The 20,904-nt window shown below is 45.8% G+C and overlaps 1 protein-coding gene across 4 annotated transcripts in view; it reads right to left on the bottom strand.

The window, feature by feature from the left end:
* Positions 1-355: 355 nt before the first annotated feature.
* The window catches only part of pax5 (paired box 5), a 50,197-nt gene continuing 29,648 nt past the window's right edge, over positions 356-20,904 (bottom strand). For 2 of the 4 annotated variants that reach the window (XM_034533957.1, XM_034533956.1), the window contains 6 exons: positions 20,473-20,651; positions 13,085-13,217; positions 8,335-8,436; positions 5,782-5,868; positions 4,761-4,847; positions 356-2,899 (listed from right to left, as the gene is read on the bottom strand). In XM_034533957.1, the coding sequence (XP_034389848.1) occupies positions 2,817-2,899; positions 4,761-4,847; positions 5,782-5,868; positions 8,335-8,436; positions 13,085-13,217; positions 20,473-20,651 (671 nt within the window). In that variant the 3' untranslated portion in view covers positions 356-2,816. The remainder of the gene's footprint in view (positions 2,900-4,760; positions 4,848-5,781; positions 5,869-8,334; positions 8,437-13,084; positions 13,218-20,472; positions 20,652-20,904) is intronic. The other 2 variants (XM_034533959.1, XM_034533958.1) reach the window with 1 other exon arrangement.

Genomic DNA, 20,904 nt, shown 5'->3' with positions numbered 1-20,904 from the left:
TTAGGGAGGGACGCTGAATCTTGTTTCAGTGATGCGTGGTCAGTCGGGAGGTTGGCAGGGGTGGGGCTTGGGGGTGTCGGGTTGACATATAAAACTAAAGGCACTGTCCTTGTTTTCAGCTGGTGTGGTTCAGGTTCAATAATGCCTCAGAAGGATCAAGAGAGAAAGACAGAAATAAGGAAGGGCCCCTGCTGCGGTGCACGCCGGCAGCACAGCAGGCGAGCCGTCATAAGAATCTGCTTTAGAGTTGTGTGCAGCACAACTTTTAAGGTCTACAAATGTGAAAGATATCCACTCACGATTTCAAAAAGCCCAGAAACCAAGATTTCGAAAAAACTAACAGCTTCGCTCAGTGTTCATAGGTATACGTTTATATATATATATAGCTTTATGTTCATGTCTCACGCTGCAGATTTGGTGCCTTCAATCTGCTAATAAAACTACACAGTAGCAATGAAGCGCTACGGTCAGCCACGCATACCAAAATAAAATGGAAAAAAGATATGTAAACATTTGCAGACGATGGCTAAAACAACACCACACACCTCTTAGTCTTTTTTTTTCTTTTTCTTTTTTTTTTTTTATCATAAAGGAAGCTTCATCACTAAAATCTAAAATGTGAATAACTGAAATCGCTATCGACATCGTGACTTCTCTTCTCGTTCACTGATTACTGTACACGGCTTGTATGGACAGAAGTGAGACAGGAAGCTGCGTACAGGTTCAGGGGAGATAGTGCCCTCTCACCAGATCAACACCGTGGGCCCTCGAAGAAAAAAGAAAAACACATTTTAGAGGGAAAACACACAGATTTCAGATCAGCGCCGGAGGGCAAATCTGTCCTGCTGTGTCTGTACGTGATGGGTAAGGCCTCGACCCCGGTGTCATACATTGTCACGGCGCAGAACTGATGGAGGAGACGAAGAAGAAGAAGAAAACAAAGAAGAAAAATAAAATGAAGAAGAAGAAGAAAAATAAAACAAAGAAGAAGAAGTTATAAAAGGAAGACAAAAAAAAAGCAAAATGGCGCCTTTTTAAATGATGATTGAGTCTCTTTGTGCTTTTGTAGTTAGTCAGCCGTTCCACTAGGGGGGGCACATCTTTGGGGAGTTTAGAGAGAACTAGAAAGAGAGAAAGAGAGAGAGAGAAAGAGAGGGTGCCGCTGCTTCCTGGCTCCTCTTATCAATATTCAGGAAGCAGATAAAAATGGCGTCTTTTTATTCAATGGCACCTGCGTCAACTGTTACCAGGCGACGCACCATAAACAGGAAACTCAGATCATGTTCATAAACAAAGACTTGTTGTCATATGGAACGTTTTTTTTTTTTGTTGAAGATTTCATATTTCACGGCATTGTCATCATTATCATCATCATCACTATTCTAGCACAACAGCGTGACACATATTATAAATCATTAACAGGCATTCACTCTCATCACGGAGTGCAGCGCAGAAAAGCTTCTTAATATATTACTCTGTGTCTCCTCCCATTATAAATAGCTCTTGATCCGGACTACGTCTTGGCTGGGGGAGGCGGGATAGCACCGCCCTGTACGGTGGGCCTCCCCGGTGGCTTTTTATTTTGGTCTGGCGTGAGTGCGTTCACTGTCCATTTGACAGCGGAGGACTCCGATTTTAGGCTGTGCTTTTGCTGAAAGGCCTGTCCGTCAGTCAGTCGGCGGCGCTCGCGGCCACTTTGAGTGCGTGAACGCGTGCACGTTAGACGCTCTGTGACACACACACTGGGCTCAGGGCCGCAACCACTGGAACTGAAGCTCACCCCGGTACAGGGATTCATCCAATTGTAGCCCGGCGACCGTAACTAAGCACGGCCGTCCCGTCAAGCTTTTGGATTTCTCCACATGTGGAGGCAGTGTGCATCGGGGGCTGTAGTGAGAGAGATACTACTTATCGTCTCGTCCTTTTTTTTCAAATCCCAAAACAGAAGAGCAAAGGTGGTAATGACAGATTAAACTGGAGGCCGGGTTTTTTTTTGTCCGCAAAAATAGATGGTTGCAGACTGTCTGCTTCTGTCTGAAAGGATCCATTGTTTAAAGAAAAAAACATACAGTGTTGATGTATCATTGCTGATAGCAGAAAGTTTGACAGGTAGCTCGGGAGGGGGGGGGGGGCTTAGCAAACTGAAACTGAACACTCCCAATTGAAAACGACGGTGTCCCGTTAATGGAGCGTTGTGATCCCAGGGGAAGCGTGTCGCATCGACAGCAGAGAGACTAGAATGGTCGCGATATGGGCGATTTTGGTCATTCGAAGTTATGAGAATTGGATTGTCTTTACTTCACCGTAGCGTGGCATAGAAAATTGATTGATTGATGTCGGGGGCATAAAAAGACACTGTTTGAAAAAGGGATTTTGCTCGAATCGCATTCAAATAATTTCCTCCGAAGAATTATTTTCCAACCTAAAAACGCAACATTTAACCACCGAAGATCACAACACAGTTTCAGTCACCACAAGATAGGGATACCAAAGCCTGGATTTATCATGGGAGGGTCCAAATCCATCAGTCCTCTATCTTATAGCAGTTATTGACACTGTCAAGCCGGTGTCCTCACAGGAATGTCACCCCCGCACATGTTGATGTATCATCATCGCGTCTTCAGCCCCGTTTGTCGGCTTTAAGTGTCTGTCATAGAAAAATTCAAACTTCACTGACGTCAAAAATTTGAAATCTTCCTCCTCATTGTCGTCCGTCCGTAGGCAGGTTTGTACTGTGCAGTGCTGGTGCTATCTGTCCCCTCGTCCCCCTCCCCTCCCCTCGTCTCCTCATCCTCGTCTTCTCTCCGTGGAAGGGGTCAGTGGCGGTCGTAGGCGGAGGCTGTTGCAGTGGCAGCAGGGCCTGCCCCCCGTGACGTTGCACTGTAGTAGTACGGTGACCCTAGGGAGAAACAATCTTCCAGTCAATTTCTCCAAAATAAAATGATTAAAACATTAAGTCCAGTTTATTACAACTTGCGTATTGTTTTGGTAGTTTGGACCTCATTTCTATTGGTTATGATGTCATTGAGCTCAGCAGGGGTAAGGTGACGTTGCAATGACAAAGCCAACAGTTTAGTAACAAGCTGTTACAAAGTTCCCTAGATACAAATCCAGTAGATGCAGAGCAACATTAACATTCATTTGGAGTTGTGTCTCTGGCCACCCGATGAATGGAAAAGGCCCAAACCAACATCAAAGAACAAGCAGCAACGAAGGCTGCTTCTTGGCCAAAAGGTGGCACTTAAGACGACAGCCAACAGCCAATCAGCACGGACGTTCTGCACCTGTGAGAGGAACTGGTTGTACCTCCACGTCATTCAGAAAGGGAAACGGGGGGATCATAGTTATGACGCGTTCATTACCATTTCTTTACCACATTCACTCGCCACTTCATTCCTGATGGCCATGGCATGGTGAAAATATCAGAAAAATGATCAGAGGCTTTTGTGTGAGTTTCTTTCCCTGTTGGACTTCTGTAATTGACTTGACGAGTTCAATCTGTGTAATTAGCGATCAGGGGGCTCCCTCCCTGAAAAGTGAATCTAATACGGTAATGCCTTAAAGTTGCATTCTCGCCACCGTCCAGCAGGGGGCGACTCCTCTGGTTGTATAGAAGTCTATGAGAACATTTTCTCACTTGATTTATTCCCTCAGTGAACATTGTAAACATGAGTTCATGGTCTCAATCTCTAGTTTCAAGTTTTCTTCAATACAGCACGATGTTCATTTAGTACATTATGATCCATTTAGAGTCAAATAGACCATAAAGCAGGTTATGCTTTAGGGCGGGGCTGCCTTGTGATTGACAGGTTGCGACCACGGCGTTGTCCGGTGTTGTAATAAATCTGAATTATCCTTCAACTACGTTGGGTTACTGGAGTGTAAACTGTGAAATGAGCAGCTTCAATTTAGTATGAAGATTATATTTTACTTTGAATGTGAGTAGTTGAAGGCAGCGAGGAGATGACATGGGCTGATGAAGCTAATGAAAAAAAAATACCAACGAAATGAACTCGGTCTACTTTCTGACACTTGTCTCGTCGTCTACCACCTTCTGTCTCTCACACACCTACACACACACACACACACACACACACACACACACACACATATACACCCACACACTAAGTGACAGTCTAAGCTGACACACTGAGTACAGCTCTACTACTGCTGATCCCTTGAGTATATTCTCTCCTCAGGGAGGAGGTCAATTCAATACTGTAACCCCAAAGACACACAGAAACCCACACTCACTCACCTTTAAACACACAGAAAATCCACAGCCTCCACACACACACACACACACACCCACACACACCCACACACACACCTGTCTCTGTCACTTCCATCAATCAGCCGGGCTGTGTGTTGACAGGTTATGTCTGTCCACATTCCAGGTAATCTCAGGAGGCTCTTTGGGGAAGTGAGGCATTAAGCTGGCCTGACAAACTATTTAGTCTCAGTCAAGACTTCAGACGCCCTCTCTCCCCTTCTGCCTCTTTTTTTTTTTAACTCCCCTTTCTTTCGTTCGTCACCTGTACTCTCATTCATCCTTCCCTCTACATCGCTGCCATCAATCTTAAACCTCTCAGTGTCTCCTGGTGTGCATCTTGTCCTCATGTGAGGCGGCCGCTCATCCGTTAATCAGACCAAAGTTTCCACTCCCCCCCCCCCTCCCCCTCCGTCTCTGCACCTCTGCACATGCACCCCAGTTATCGCACTCTTTCTTTCTCTGCTCTTTCTTTCTTTTGTCCACCTACCTTGCATCTGTCCTGCCTGGCTGGTGAAGAGGCTGGAGGAGCAGCCGATTTCCGTCCCCAGGAGAGACCCATAATCCTGCTGGAACACTGGGCACAGACGGGTGGAAAGAAGCAGGTTGAGACAAGGGGGGTGGTTGGGGGGGCAGCACACAGGCGCTTCTCCCCCATTGACCTTTATTACACTGTCACCCGCTGACTATTTTATCTTTAAACGTGACCCCCCTAAGGTGTCCCCCTAGACAATGACGTTGGGTTTATTTTGCCTCTTTTCTGCTCATTGAATTGTAACATTATTCACCATGATATGGCAAAATTGGACGGTATTATCACATCACCTCGCCCACTCTTAGTGCTGAAGGAGAAAAAAAACTCAACAGAAGACCGGACTGGATCCTGCAGTCGTATTTCTCTTCAGGTGTTTTTGAGACGTAGCTATATATATATATTTACATATGTATTTAAATATTTATATTTAAATATATATATATATATATTTAAATATCAATATATATATATATATATTTATATATATATATATATATTTATATATTTATATATATATATATATATATATATATATATATAAAATGTTGCTCATTGTAGTCCAGCAGATGACTACTCAGTTTGGTTTGGTCTTAATTGTTTATGTGAGGGTGACTACATAAACAATTAAACATATGTGGTCAACGTCCTCACAATAACTGATGAAATCCCCAATATCCTGATATGCAACACTGATGATATTCAGATAAATGTCAGGTAATCTGTTCCTTTCATTCTCACACTCACTCTATTACGGTTTCTTCAATCCCATTCACACCCCTTTTCTTTTCACAGAACCATTAGTGTGTAAATGATGTATTGTACTGTATGGTACAATACAGACATAAATGTACTGTAATGGAAGGAAAAAAACGGGACAGTGGAGCATGAAAGATACAGCGTATTACAAGAGAATGTTCGAGAGGTTGGGCTACGAGGTGGGATGAATATGAAATCCATTGATATGGGATGCACCTACCTAATAAACTGGGGTTGGGAAATCTCCAGGATTCGTTGTATGTGGAATACTGAGGATGGGAATACGGACTTCCGGAAAAATCTCCACCTGAAAGCAAAGCACAGAACAAGAAAACAGAGCATGTTTAGAAACAGCAGAGGTTGAAGAGGAGGATTCGGTTTCTTTGTCCTCGAGAAACTTCACTTTTTTGTTTTTTGAGCTACCAGCTTTGCTAAAAACAAACAAACAATCAAGCTGAAGTGGAGCGCTATCCAGACTTATATTGGACACTTCAGGGTGAATCAAGTTGCTAACAGAACCCTGAGAAAGGCGACTATAGGTCCCTCTTTGTTTTTAGTGCAGCTAGAACATCCGTGCTATATAATAAGGGTGGAGTTATAGTTTGAGCTGTTAATAAGGTGCTGAAGTGCTTTGCACCTCTATAAAGCTTTTAGTAACACTGCGTATCCAGTGTGCATGTGAAAGAGACGACTGCGCTAGTTGTTTGTTTGAATGGGAGAAGAAGAAAAAATGCAACCATTTTGGTTTGGAGGACTTTTTCTTTGCTCACAAGCGGCTGAGCTTTGACCTGCCCGTTAAAGACAGAGCGAGTGCCTTAAAGAGGGAGAGCTGAGCGAGACTGGAGCCGTCCTCTCGTTCCGCGGATGATGGCGTAGCTTTTCTCCCTCATTTACTGCTTGCTGTCTGGGGTCTGCCGTTCCTCTTGTCTTCCCCTCCACACTCTTCCCTTCACCCTCTTCCTCTTCATTTTTTCCTCCTCGTCCTCTGGCCCTGCCCGACTACAGCCGGCCCGTCACCCTTCACATCAAAACAACATTCTTCCCCATTTATTCTCCTCTATCTTTTTTTTTTTTTTTTCCCCGACATCTCTCTGCTGACTTGCTCTCTTATTCCCCTCCTCCCTTCCCACCCACACTCTTTCTTTCTTTTTCTCCTGAACCTTCACTCCTCCCGGGGGGGGGATCCCTCTCCCATAGCTGACAGTCACAGACCCTGATGCCCCCTCAAACCCCCCCCCCCCCCCCCCCCCCCCCCTCCATCCCTCCTCTCTCCCTCTCGTTCTGTCGGTTCTGCCTCACTGCTCCTCTACACCCCCTCTGAGTGTCAGCCCCCCTGCTGCAGCGAGAGAGAGAGAGAGAGAAGAAGAACAGCAGAGGAGAGTTGCTTGCTTAATGAAGGTATGATATTAGACAGAGCGGACAAAAAAGGAGGATAATTTGCCTGAGAAGTGCTGAGATAAAACACGGCGAAGCAGGAGGAAGCAAAGTTGGGAGATTATCTCCTCCAGTCACTCCCGTCGGCTCGAGGATTCAGGCTGCTTCGAATATCCACTGAGAAGAATTTAGATGTGGAGACGTGTGTGTGTGTGTGTGTGTGTGTGTGTGTTTGGATGTACAACCCAACAAGTTTTTCTTTCATCACACCATCCTTTGTGTGTGTGTGTGTGTGTGTGTGTGTGTGTGTGTGTGTATGTTTAGCTGCATCTGTCAGGTGGGGTCGGGATGCGGTCTCCATGGCATCCCTGGGTGCGAACATCCTCCCCTTGTCATCGCCGCGGTGACGGCGGCGTGTCAGGTTGTTTAGGAGACGAGGGGAGGGAAAGAGGGAGAGAGGGTCGGAAGGCGCGGGTGTGGGAGGAGGCTCAGGGGTCTCCCTTCGTGTAGCTCGGTGTCAAGGTCGCGCACACACACACATACACACTGTCAAAAACAAACACAGGCGCACACAAACAACCGCATGCTAGCACACACACACACACACACACACACAGATAAATACACACACAAATATGCTGTCAAACCTGAGGACGGGGTGAGCGCAGGGGGACAGGGCGACAGGGTTACCCGTCTTTGGACGTGCTGTTGCTACATGTCCGCTGAGAGAGTGTGTGTGTGTGTGTGTGTGTGTGTGTGTGTGTGTTTATGTGTGTGTGTCTGTGTCACACAGACTGATCATTGGGAATACACAGAGACAAAAACTTGTAAACAACATTGTTTTGACTTTGTTTCTGCGCCTTTTGTGTTTTGACCCTTTTTTATTTCTCTGCAGTGACCACGATCGCAAGACTGAGAGAGAGGGAGCGAGAGAGGACAAGAATGGCGGTCCAGGATTGAAACACAAAAGCGCCGTGGAAGGCGAAGTGGAAGGGAATGAATGAATTAGTCGTGGGTCACTGGTGATTCTCATTAAAAACAAATTACTAATGTTGAGGAGGGACAGCTGTGCTACTGTGGCTGGTTTCTAATGATACATACACACACACACACACACACACACACACACACACACGCGTATTGATGCGCACACACGCCACCCCCTGGGAACGCTGTCAGCCATAGTGTAGACAGACGAGAAGGAGGAAGTGGCAAAGCTAAGTACACCCCCTGAAGACACACACACATCCAGTGGGAATCGAACAGATACGTATGTACAGTTATCCGATCTGCCGAGATGACGGCTGGCGAGAGATGACAGAATTACTGTAACGCGTCAAACTGTGTGTGTGTGTGTTTGTGTGTGTGTGTGTGTGTGTTTGTGTGTGTGTGTACTCACCAGGTACCATGCCGGTGAGGGAGGGGGTGGAGTAGCTGCCCTGTCCGGTGGGAGGAACATGAGGAGGGTAGCCTGGCAGAGTGGTGCTGGCTAGGTCTCGGCCTGTAATCATACACACACACACACACACACACACACACACACACACACACACACACACACACACACACACACACACACGTATGCTGTCATCAATATGTTCCTGTTATCAATATCAACATCCGTGTGGACATTGTCATTGTCGTCATATTTGTGCCTTCTGGCAGTTCTGTATGCAACATTGTTTTCGTGCCGCCCAGAACCGATTAATTTACAGCTACAAATTGTTTTCATTATCAGTTGACTCATCAAATCAACTCTACGACGTCTTCAAGTGTCTTGTTGTGTGCGATCAATACTCCAAAACCCAAAGACATTTACCTTATTTACCCAAAATGCCATGAACTAGATACCATTCACATTTTGAGGAGCACTAACCAGCAAATGTTTGCTTTAAAATGGAGATTAAATTGAACTATTAATGAATAATCCTTTCCATATTTTGACGTGATAAACGGCACGTTGGGGCACCGACCCCCGTCAAACACAGCCGAGAACGTTGTGCACTTGGTATTCACCGGCCCCCGGGGAAGAGGATGCGGCACGGGGCGTTAATCGGAATATGCACGGCTGCATCCAATATTAGGGAATATTAGTGGAATATTCATTTTCAATAGTCATGTAAACAGCGTATTAGGAATATTGTCTTTTTCCGAATAAGAGCAAAGAACGTAATATTTGGGGCACGTAAACGTATCATTGTCAGATGATCTATCAGCCTATACTTTGGTCTAACTGCCATGGATACAGAGATCCTCTACTCAGAAATGGACTTTAAATGCAAAAATACAAAGGTTCAAAACTAACTTAACGGACGGATGTAGCGGACACTTCCTGTGACAGCAGGAAAGCACAGGTGTCATCAATAACATTATCGATAATAACATTAACAAGTGTCCCAGTGAGCCACAGCAATGTCGGGATATCTAAAAGTCTGCAAGTGTCACCTGCAAAACTCTCCACCTCACACTCTTTACTGCGATATTAATGCAGCAGCACATTTAGGATGTCCCGCTCCCTTTTGTTCTTTCTTCCTCGTTTTCCTGTCCGCTGAGATCTATTAAGTTACCAACACCCCCCCACCCCTCATCCCCTACCCCACCGTCCTCCCCCCCCCCCCCCTAACCTCTTCTGCCTGTCACTTGGTGGATAGGATATATAACTGCATTAGACTACATGACAGTGTGTCGGCCCAAATCATTTCTCTATGTTTGCACGCAGTAGACATTGGGAGTGCGTGGAGAGGGAGCCCTCCATTCATCATCATCATACACACACACACACACACACACACAAACACCCCTCCCCTCCCTGTCCTGCACACACACATTTATCATCATCATAAACAGCTCAGATGCTAACACCATCAATCCCATTCACTTCCCCTCCACTTAACCACCGCTAACTAACTGAGAGGAGGAGAAGCGGGAGGAGGAGGAGGTTGAGATGGGAGAGGAGAAGCAAGGAGAAGGGAAAGGTGGTGTGAAACGAAACGGACACAAAGACGAAGAGGGGTGTATCTAGTTACTTTCCATTACATGCTGGTGTGTCAGCTGACATTAGCTCAAGGCAAATGTATACAAATGGGCGGATAACTAAAGAAAAAATTGCCAAATTTGATTTGAGATAATCTAGAAACAGTAATGCCAATCATTTTGTTTTGTAACTGTAAAATGTCCTGTTCAGAACAAACCATGCTAGCGGCTCTTTGAGGCTAAACTTAGGCTTGGCCGCACTTTAAGCTAAATGCTACTGTCAGCTTGCTCACATGCTTACAATGATAGTGCTAAACATGCTGGTGTTAAGCAGGTATAACGTTGATCGTGATCACGATCTAGCGTGTTAGCATGCTCACATTAGCTAATTAGCACTGAACACAACAGTACAGCTGAGGCTGATGGGAATGTCATTATTTATTGCAGGTTATTGGTCTTTAGAAATGTTACATTTCTAAAGACGATGATGGCAGTGCAAGATGAAAAGTTGTCAAGCCATTTTACGCAAAAGCTATATTGTTAACCTCATGGTGGTGCTAGAGGAAATAAATCAGAGGATCACCAAAGTCAGTAGCATACACACTCTGGGGACCACGAATGTCTGTACAAAATTGAGATATTTCAGTCCGAACCAGTCTGAAGCCATTGTGAAAGTGCCTGAAACTTGCATTCTCTCTAATGGCCATCAGGGGGCGACTCTTAGAGCGGGGCTACGTTGTGATTGACAGGCCACTACCGCCGCGTTGTCCGTGTTTTCGTCTTACAACCGTATCCCTTTCACCTTGTGCTTTCACTTTCATTCAAGTGACACTTCTGGTTGCAAAAAGACAAAATGACGAACTCGAGGCTCCAAAATGTCAGCCGACAAACCAATGGGTGACGTCAACTTTACTACGTCCACTTCTTATATGCCGTCTATGGTCTGGACCAAAGCAGCGGAACGACCGGCTGACATTGCCTCATTAGAGAGAGAGAGAGAGAGAGAAACACTTCAGGGGAAAAAAGACTATCGGCTCATTTGGCTTCTACTAAAAATTGGAAATAAAAATCAAGGCGAACAGAAATTGGAGAAGAGATGATGAGAGGAAAGGAAGTAAGCAAAGAAAAATACAGGTTGCTAATCGACCGAGACTCCAGCGTCTCATCCGCTCACACTACTCTCCTCTTCACTTTATATGTGCCTCTTCACCTCCCTCCTCACTTGTGTTTCTCTCCCACAGATCCCCTCTCCACTCCAGCCTCCTCTGTCCCTCTCCGCCTCCTCTCTCCTGTCTCGGCGTAGTAAAGTTTTTCTCGGTGGTTGACGCGACAGCGAGGCATTAGTGCAGACGGGCTACTCATCCGCTCAGGGTCAGTGCACAGGGCACGGAGGAGAGGGGGGAAGAGGAGAGAGATGGACTCTCCACAGCCCAACTTAGAGGGGGCAGACAGGGCCAGATCCTCTGAGGTGTGTGTGTGTGTATGTGTGTGTGTGTGTGCGTGTGTTTGTGTGTCTGTGTGTATGTGTGTGTGTGTGTGTGTGTGTGCCACTGTGCACGCAGTGTATCTGTGCATATGTATGCCAGTTGTGTTGATGTATCTGTTCTCCACAGCTTAGCCGTAGAGGTCAACGAAACAAGTACAAGTCTCCTCTCGACGCTCACTCGCAGCTACACGAGCACACATCCTCTGCCTCCGCTTTTCCTCTTCCACCGTCTCCCCGGCCATCGCTTCCCCATCAAACGGCCATGAGAGCAACATATGTCAAACCAAAGGGGAATGAAGGGTGTAGCGTGTGTCCCTTTGCACTCGAGTGGATCGGGTGAGGTTCAGGGTAAAGCGTGAAAGAAAAAGAAATGTCCCTATAGATTTGAGGGAAAAAAAAGAAGGACGATTGAATGTGTAAATGTTGCTCTATGGCGTGTGTCCGAGTATCAGCACGTCAAGGGTGCAATAGCGTCGCGTCGAACATGCAGACGTCTCAACCCCCTAGAGGGAGCTCTATTCTGAGGGAAAAAGCCGGCATGGAAATGCATGCATACTATTAAGAAGCTGTGTGTGTGTGAATATGAATGTGTGTGTTTGCATGCATAAGCAGAAATGGAATTTTTTTTTTTAATCTCTTTCCCTTTTTCCTCTGTGTGTGTCTCTCTCTCTCTCTCTCTCTGACTTGAGCAGGTAATATTCCTCTGCGGTTTTCTAAGGGAACAAAATAAAAAAGAAGAGCCCATTCCCAGATATCCCAAATTCCCAGCTCTATGATTCCCCTCATTATAGATGGGAACGGTCGAAGCCTTTGCCAAATGCTCCCAGGTCTGCTCTTAATTAACCACTGCCTCTCCCGGGTGCCCCTTTAAATGGAGATGGAGAGAGAGAGAGACGAGACTCTCACTTTCCCTCCGTCGTTCCACCTTTCTTTTCCTCCTTTCCTCTGGGCTTCTCGCCTCTCCTGAGATCTGTAAACAGGTTCAATCACTTAGAGTCCATGTAGCTGCTGAGGTAGACTTAAAAGGCGTCCGGCTGCAGTGTGTTTGGAATGTGAATTACCATACGGACCCGTGCACTACCGGCGGGACGTTTTCCACTGGATTTATGAGTAGTTCTTGCATACATTGATGTGGAATTAGTTGTGATCACACAGCCAGAGCAACAACAATGCATTGCATCAGTCCCAATAGGTTCAATTAGCTGCAAACTTGCCTCCTATCATTATCTTGTAGCATAGCTTCCTAAATGGAGGCTTGAGATTTAAGATGCTCGCCTAAAGATCGGACTCTTTGTCGTTGTTGTTGATTTGCAGAATGAAGCTTATTGTATTGTCGGATTCACTGTAGGTTGTTGTTGTTGTTGTTTTTTAATGGAAATGTACTAAAATGATGCTAAAGATATTTTGATTTTTTTAGCTTTCTTACCACGGATCAAATGTAACCACGCTGGGCATAAAATGTCCCAAGAAAAAAAGGCTCAGAATTCCCTCTAGAACTGTGCAGTTTGATTTGGTTTCAAAGTAATGTATGCACACTCAGGTGTGTTGGCAAAAAAAATCTAAAATGACAAGATGATGGTCAAGTGTTGAAACGCTGTTTTTCTCGCATATATGAAATTGCATTTAGTTTTTAATCAGGTGACAAAAAGTCTAATTGAGAATGCAGATATTGGTCGGGCGTCTTTCTTACCTGGAACGAGTGAATAGGACTGTGGACCCGACACGCTGGCTCCTAACTCCGCCCCTCCACCAGGATTGGCCAAACTGTTCTTCATCTCGTCCAGTCCGCCGGCTAGCGAGGCCATGGCCGAGTAATCGGACGTCTGGGCCGAGACCGGAAGTGGAGGGAGAAGAGAGGGAGAGAACACAGCAGAACAAAGCATGAGACACCGCAGCTCTCGGATGTGATCAATCTGTTGGAGATATCCTGCTAGCCCCTCCCTCATAGCGAAGGAGCTTTACACACACACACACACACACACACACACATACACAGAAACACACTTACAGTTGAGAGTTTATTGATCTGTTTACAAAGACAGGGATTTACTGTACAACTACTTCCAACAGTCTATAACCACAGGATCAGCTCGCTCTTTCTCTTCATCTCTCTCACCCTCGCACACACACACACACACACACACTCACACTCACACTGTGGCATCGCATAGACCATGGCTAACACAAAGCCTCTTGTCTCCCCAGATACCAACAACAATAAGAACTGTGATCATCTCAGCACACGTACACACTCTACCAGTGCACTCAACACACGCACACACACACACACTCACACACACACTAGACAGAAGGTAAGCACATATAGAGAAGAGGAGACCGAAGCGACAGAGCCATATCTTGCTTGTTGTGTAGCCGTACGTTTCTTTTATTCTCCGTGCAAACTCTCAAACTCTTACTCTACAGTAACTTACATGCATGTTTTTGTAACCATAATAGTACCACTTGGTTCCTCGTTTAGGAGATTACTTTGCAAGTAAAAGGTGAATAAAGATGTTTTAGGATTTTTTGAAATAAAAAAACCACTCAAAATTATTTATTTCTAAACTCCTAGCATCAAACCTCTTCCGATTTCACGTATGCCATACTGTTCGTGCAAAATAATTGATGAAAAAACCATCTATTGTCTACCGTGCAAGGAAGATCGTGACCTTTGGATGGAGCGGGATCATGCATCTCTAACGACCTAGTTAGCCTCGTTAGCCTCTCACAAACCCAAAATGCAGACTGATAGATGGTTAATTGAAACTGTCCGCTCACCTGTGTCTGACCCGAACACCGAGCCATGACCCATCCATCCTCATCTCTCCTCCTCATCTGTGTGTGTGTGTGTGTGTGTGTGTGTGTGTGTGTCTGTGGTGATTTAGAGTGATGCTGTCGACACTGATGACCAACTAACTCATGATGGGCAAATTACCTGCCTGTGTGTGTGTGTGTGTGTGTGTGTGTGTGTGAGTCTGTGTGTGTGTGTGCACAGAAATGACAGCAACCTCTTAACGCATAACGTGGTGTCACGTAATGTGTTAAAATGGCACGCTGCCACCACGGAAACAATTGAATGTTTAGGCAACAGAACTACTTGGCACGTGTAACATCTCAGTGCTGTGAAATACCAGCTGGTTTATCTGCTCCTTTGTATGTTTTTATATGTAAAAAAACATCAGCTGTTAAATGCTCTACTGACCACCAGGGGGCGACTTCTCTGGTTGTATAGAAGTCTATGGAAGATGACTCTACTTCCCTCAGTAAACATTGTAAACATGAGTTTATGACGTTCATTTAGTAAATTATGGTCCATGTAAAGTCAAACGGACCATAAAGCAGAGGCTGCTTTAGGGCGGGGCTACCTTGTGATTGACAGGTCCATAAGTTGCCCATGTTTTAGTCTCACAACTTTAAGCCTTTTCACCGTGTGTTTTCAGTTAATGAAAGTTAACTGTCACCATTTGTTTGCCTATAAATGTTGTATTTATCTCCGCCCTCTGGTATCATTTCAAACTGGCTTCACAAACCAATGAACGATGTCACAGTGTCTATGTCCACTTCTTACGTACCGTCCGTGGTCACAGCCAAACAGCCGTTGACACAAAACAAAAGTGGGGCACTCACACTAGTGGTGTACATCTTGAATCACTTGGTTGTTTAAATTGTTTTGTTCCGTTTAGCTTAAAGGTTCATAGTCGTGTCGAGGCAGGTCGTCTTTTCTCAAAGTTCAGTGGGACGTACTTCCACAATGGCTACGACACAAACCTCTTTCTCTCATGAACCGGATCCACTTCTCTGTGTTGTGTGCATGTATGTCTGTGTGTATCTGTGTGTGTCTGCGTGTGTATGTCTGTGTGTGTGTGTGTGTGTGCCTTCATGCGTGTGTACACTAATGACATCAATCAGAATTTCCTTTAGGTGACGAGGTGAGAGTTTTGCACTGACCCTTTTAATACCTCTGCATCTGTGTGTGTGTGTGTGTGTGTGTGCGTGTGTGCGTGTGTGTGTGTTTGTAAGTGTAGGCGTGTGTTTGTGCTCACTGACCTCTTAAACACCCCTGTGCTCGTCAACACACAACACAACCACTGGACTGTGACCTGCCAAATAAGAGCTTACCCAGTACACTACACAACACACACACACACACACACACCTTTCTCTCTCTCTTTCTCTCTCTCTCTTTACAAGTCCGACACTTTTTTTTAAGCCGTCTTTTCTCTCTTAACGCCTCTCTCTCCCCCACTTCACTCATTACACCTGTACTTTTTTTCTTTTCTTTTTTCACCCAATCATACACGCTATCCCCCCCCCCCCCCCTTCTTGGCCGCCCTCTGTCTTATTATAATGGTGTCTAATGTGTCCATGTATCCATGTAGATGGGGGCCAGGCAGCAGCAGCGGCACAGGAGAACGGGGTCTGCCGTGGTAATTGGCCATGATGAAGTTTGGCCAGTGGGGTGACAGGCCCGCTAAGGAAGATGGATCATTCTCATTCGGCCCCGTAAATGTTGTCAATTCCACTGCTCATACATCGCCATCAGCAATCATCAGCGGGGGGAGGGACGCAGCTGCGGAGGGGCTGGGGTTTTGGGGGGCGGGGAGTGGTGGATGTGGGAGTGGGGAGTGTGGGGGGGGTTGTACGTACGAGGCAGGTTGGAGGGTTACATGGAAAGATGGCAGGGGGAGCTGGACCCAGGGCAGGAAGCCATAGGCAGGCAGAAGGGTGGGAGGAGGTAGAGGTGGGAAAGAGGAATGGCTGCGAGCAGAATTAATTTCCTTCATTAAAACGGTGACTAAATAAGTTGGTCAGATACATGTAGCGTAGCCTTCCTTTTGCAACATTTCAAAAGTTTGCTGAAAATGTTGTTTGACACTTGAATGGAAACACGACTAACATGGGAAAAAGAAACATGGCGATACTTTGGCTCGACTAGATCAACTCGAATGTTCAATGTGATCAGATGACGATAAAAAACTTAAATGTCAATCAAAGCATAACCCAAACTCTAGGTCAACTAAAACTTCACAAAAGAAAAACGGATGAGGTTTGACGAAATATGAAAAAAAATTGACTTCATGAATAAAAAACAGCTGACAAAATGAACATGTAAGACATGAGGAAAGATGGGAGCTGTTTACTAAATTCTTGGAGGGTTGAAAGAAATGTGTAAAAAGAGCTCATTCCATATAAAGGTTTGAACTGGCGTAATGCGACATCATACAAAGTTGCACAAGCAAGCGCACAAATCCTGTAGTATTACTTTGTAACTCCAGCCGGGTAATTTTACTCTTTCCTTCATGAACATTGGGAGAATTACAGAGTTGTGAACTCCCTCCCAAGAGTATTATAAACCGTTTAAAGGAATGTCTTCTGTTCCATTAACAACAAAACGGTGCTGAGTTAACAAGTTACATCCCAACGAGGAACAACGACTATCTGAACATCACAGTGGGAGGCTGCTGCTTCCTCTCACACACAGGAGGTTGGTCCACTGACTCTGGGAAGGGATGGTTTGGTCCACATTTCACATCAATAACAGATGAGACCTAATCGGCCCTCTGAAACACACACACACACACACACGCACACGCACAAACACACACACACACACACACACACACACACACACCATTTGCGCCATTTGCATAATAGTATTTCCCTTTTTCTCCTTTCCCCAAATAGCTCCCGATTTCTCCATTTCTCTCTCTCTCTCTCTGTCTCTCTCGCTCGCTCCCCCTCCACATTGTCTTGTGTACTGCTGATGGAAACGGTCTCGGCTTTAAACAAATACGATTCCCTCAGAGGCCCACAAACCGAGACAGGGATTGTGGGGAAGGAATTCATCTGCGCTCAAACTGAGCGTGGCAGCAGTGGGGAGGGTATTCATTTCCCGGCGAGCCGGATGGACCTCAACTCTGGGGAGAGGCTGGAGCAGTTAGTACATCCTGAACCACAAATCGGGCTAATATAGTCCAGTTTATGTATGATTTATTGATTGAAATTTTGAAATAGAAAATATTGTATCGGTGCTTAATGCCTATTGTGTCATACTAGTGATTACATTGCCAGTGACACAGACCCCAAAGGATAAGGCTGGTGATATTGTAAATCTCTGAAATAAAACTGAAACCAACAATTAAATGATCCTGCTAACTAAGTGTCTGTGATGCCAAAGTCTGACTATGTGTTCGATTAGCGACACGAAAATGCAAAGTGCTCGCCTGCCAATATTACGCATCAAAACCATTCACACCGGCAACCAGGACCAACTACCGGCATCCTGTTGACCCAGAGCAGCGTCTGCAGTCTGTCTGAGGTCTACTGTTGTGTAGCCTATGAGCTACTTTTACATAAATGTTCTGTGTTAAATTGCTTCTAGTAAAAAGCTACGCAGTGATTATCTATTCTTATTGTGAAAGATAAGAACGGAAAGGGTGGATGTGGTCCGCGCGGCGTATTTTGAGTCAATCCTACATGCATTGTCCTGCTAATACTCACTAGAGTACAACATGTGTATTCATCCACTACTGAAAGTAGTCCTCAACAAATACACAATTTCCTTCCATTTGAATAATGTTTGCCAAAAACTACAGCGCCCTCTTGTTTTAAGAACAGAACAAAAATCCAAATAAAACAATATAACTGTGACCTGTTTTATAGGATTTACACTTAGGAATAGGTCGATCCCAGTGCAGGCAGACTGGTTGGGTGCTGGGGTGGGCATTTGGACCCGGGGCAGCATTGGTGGGGGGCTCCGTCAGCCATTGCTGATTTATCACCTGGGTAATAGGAAGTGATTGAAGGGAAATTCAAATGAACGCTCTCTGACAGGCACACATGCAGACACACGTACAAGCGCCCAAGCACATACACAAATTAATAGTGGGGCTTAATAGACTACTAGGGGGGAGGGAGGGGGGGCGGAGAGGGAGATGAGATAAAAGGATGTCTTGTTAGGGAGGAAAGATAAAGAGAAGGTCTGAGACAAACAGGATCCAAGAATGGTGACGGATGAAATAGGAGTTGCTTGTAAAGGAACGTGAGCAATTTGACTTTTTATATCTGTTCAAGGGGGGTGACGAGTGGGGAAGAAGAAGTAATAAATGAGGCTCGTGTTTCAGTGCAAGAAGATAATGAGGAGGTTGAAATGGCTGCTGAAATTACAATATATTGGCATACCACTATAATATACCACCGGCACCTGAAATAGATCCACTTGCACTTCTGTTCTCTCTTACTTGCTTGCGCTCGCTCCATTTTTTTGTCTTTATTTCACGCGCACACACACACATACACCTACACACACACTAACAGACACACTGACTGACACTCACGTCAAAGGCACCCTCACATTTTGCACCACCATCGACAGCGGGTCCCGAGTATAGATCAGGCATCTTTTAGGAATCTTAGTCACAACAAAGCGTGACCTTCATTGACCATAACCCGGTGTACACATATATACACACACACACACACACACACACACACACACACACATATCTCACACATAGCACAGCGGCTGAGCTGTAGCTGTCAGGGTGTCAGTGTTAAGGGTATGACTGTCAATCATTCCCTCTGGGAAAATGCAGGCTGGGAGGGGGTCTGGGGGTTCGACTAGACAGGATGAGAGAAGGAAGTGGAGGTAGAGGGAAAGATAGTGATGGCAATGGTGTGTGTGTATGTGTGTGTGTGCGCGCGCCTCTTTGTAATCACAAAGCAGCGTCCCCAAAGCCAGTTTGACCCCCGGGGGCGACCTGTAGTTTAAAGCCCCTTTGCTCGACCCCAGTGGCTTGACCGGGGCTCAGAGGGGACACTGACCTATGAATCATGGGTATTATAGTCTTGAGTCGCAGTCTATAGAGCTACTAGAGCCAATCCCTGTCGACCTCTCAACCTGTGCCACTCCACACCCCGTGTCGGTCGGAGGGAAGTGAATGGCCTAAAAAGCCAAACTGTGCCCCAGAGGTCTAAGGCTGTAGCCTGCATGTGGCTCCATATACTACCACTCCCCTTGTGTGTGTTTGTCCTCTTGCCCTTGACGTTGGCTGAATAAATAAACCTGAAGTAGGGTATCTTTAAAGAATATTCCCTTAATATTCTGCAGATTAGAGGTAAGAGATAAAAGGGTAGTGAGAATACAAATGCTAGCTTGTTGTCATTTGGTTATTCGGCGTGCTACTTACACCTGTCTATTCCGCTCAGGTTTACAGGAACTAAACTGCTGAAAACACATACACACACACAAACACACACACACTCACACACACACACACACACACACACACACACACATTCCCAGAGCTGCTTCGTCCCCCGAGCAGCAGGAAGTGAGGTCACAGCGAGAGCCGGGTCAATCTGCTCATTAACCCCTGCAGTGTGTCTGGATTATAGGAACATCAATAGTCCTGACTGAGTCTCCACTGCAGCCAACACAATGCTGATCAGACCACAGGGAGCTCACGCCTGGTCTGTCAGACTGACGGCGAAACGCGACTTGATGCTTTTCAGAGCGCACAGCAAAGAACCAGGAAAAAAAATAAAAAATCTCCTAGAATGAATGCGATGACTCTGCACTGTGTCGGAGATATAATTAGGAGTATTTCAATATGCAATGTGGCGGATTTCTTCACGTTTGACATGGCATGGCAAGGCATAGCAGGCAGGACAGGCTGTTAGCTAAAAGCATGAGACGAGCATTTAGGATTTCCAAGATGGGTTGTGTATCAGTTGGTGTATGTAAGTTAGTCTTAAGGAAGTTGCTTTCCCCCTATAAAACAAGCAAATTGACAGGTAGATTCAATTAGATCAGATGCATTTGGCAAAACTTTTGTCCAAAGTGACCTGAGCTAATAGCTAATACAAAACTGGAATTCCATCCCTCTCAAGTAAACAACAAACACGTAGCAATAATGTCCCTTTGAAAAACTATCAGCAAAGTTAGCTAAGCAAGTGTTTGAATGGGAGGTGTTCTCCTGCACCTGTCGTGTGCAGGAGAACACCGGTCCTGTTGACCCCTCAACCTGCTCCCAAACTCAGCCTCAGCCCATAGCCTGCATGGTGCCACGCCCTTACCTTGCCAGAGTCAGGGCTCACATAGAGGTCAGAGCCGGACTGGATCGGACAGGGTCCGTCAAACAGGCGGTCCAATACCTCGATCTGCTGCGGCGAGAACAGCTCCCCTCTCATCTGCTTCCTGAGGAAGTCCCGCCCGCCGTGGGCGTGCCCGTTGGCCAGCGGTGACTCCTGCAAACCTGCAAACCAGGAGAGAGAGGAGGGAGGTCAGAGGGGTTGTGTGGAGGAGATAGAGAAGAGCTTTGAAGAGGGTTTTGTGAGTCCGCTGTGCACACCGAAGGGAGAAAACCAGGCACAGGCAGCACAAACGATGATGGGTGGATAAAACAAATCACAGAGGCAGATGTGGAGGCTGAAGTTGGAGCAAACGAACCCCAGTGAGCTGATTTAGGACTTTGTAGATTGTGGAGACTCTGAGAAAATGCTATACAA

The sequence above is a fragment of the Cyclopterus lumpus genome, chromosome 1 (assembly GCF_009769545.1).
Source record: "Cyclopterus lumpus isolate fCycLum1 chromosome 1, fCycLum1.pri, whole genome shotgun sequence".
In the NCBI taxonomy this organism is placed as follows: Eukaryota; Metazoa; Chordata; class Actinopteri; order Perciformes; family Cyclopteridae; genus Cyclopterus; species Cyclopterus lumpus.
The sequence above is the reverse complement of the archived record's forward strand: the minus strand, read 5'-3'. Positions and strand labels throughout refer to the sequence as shown.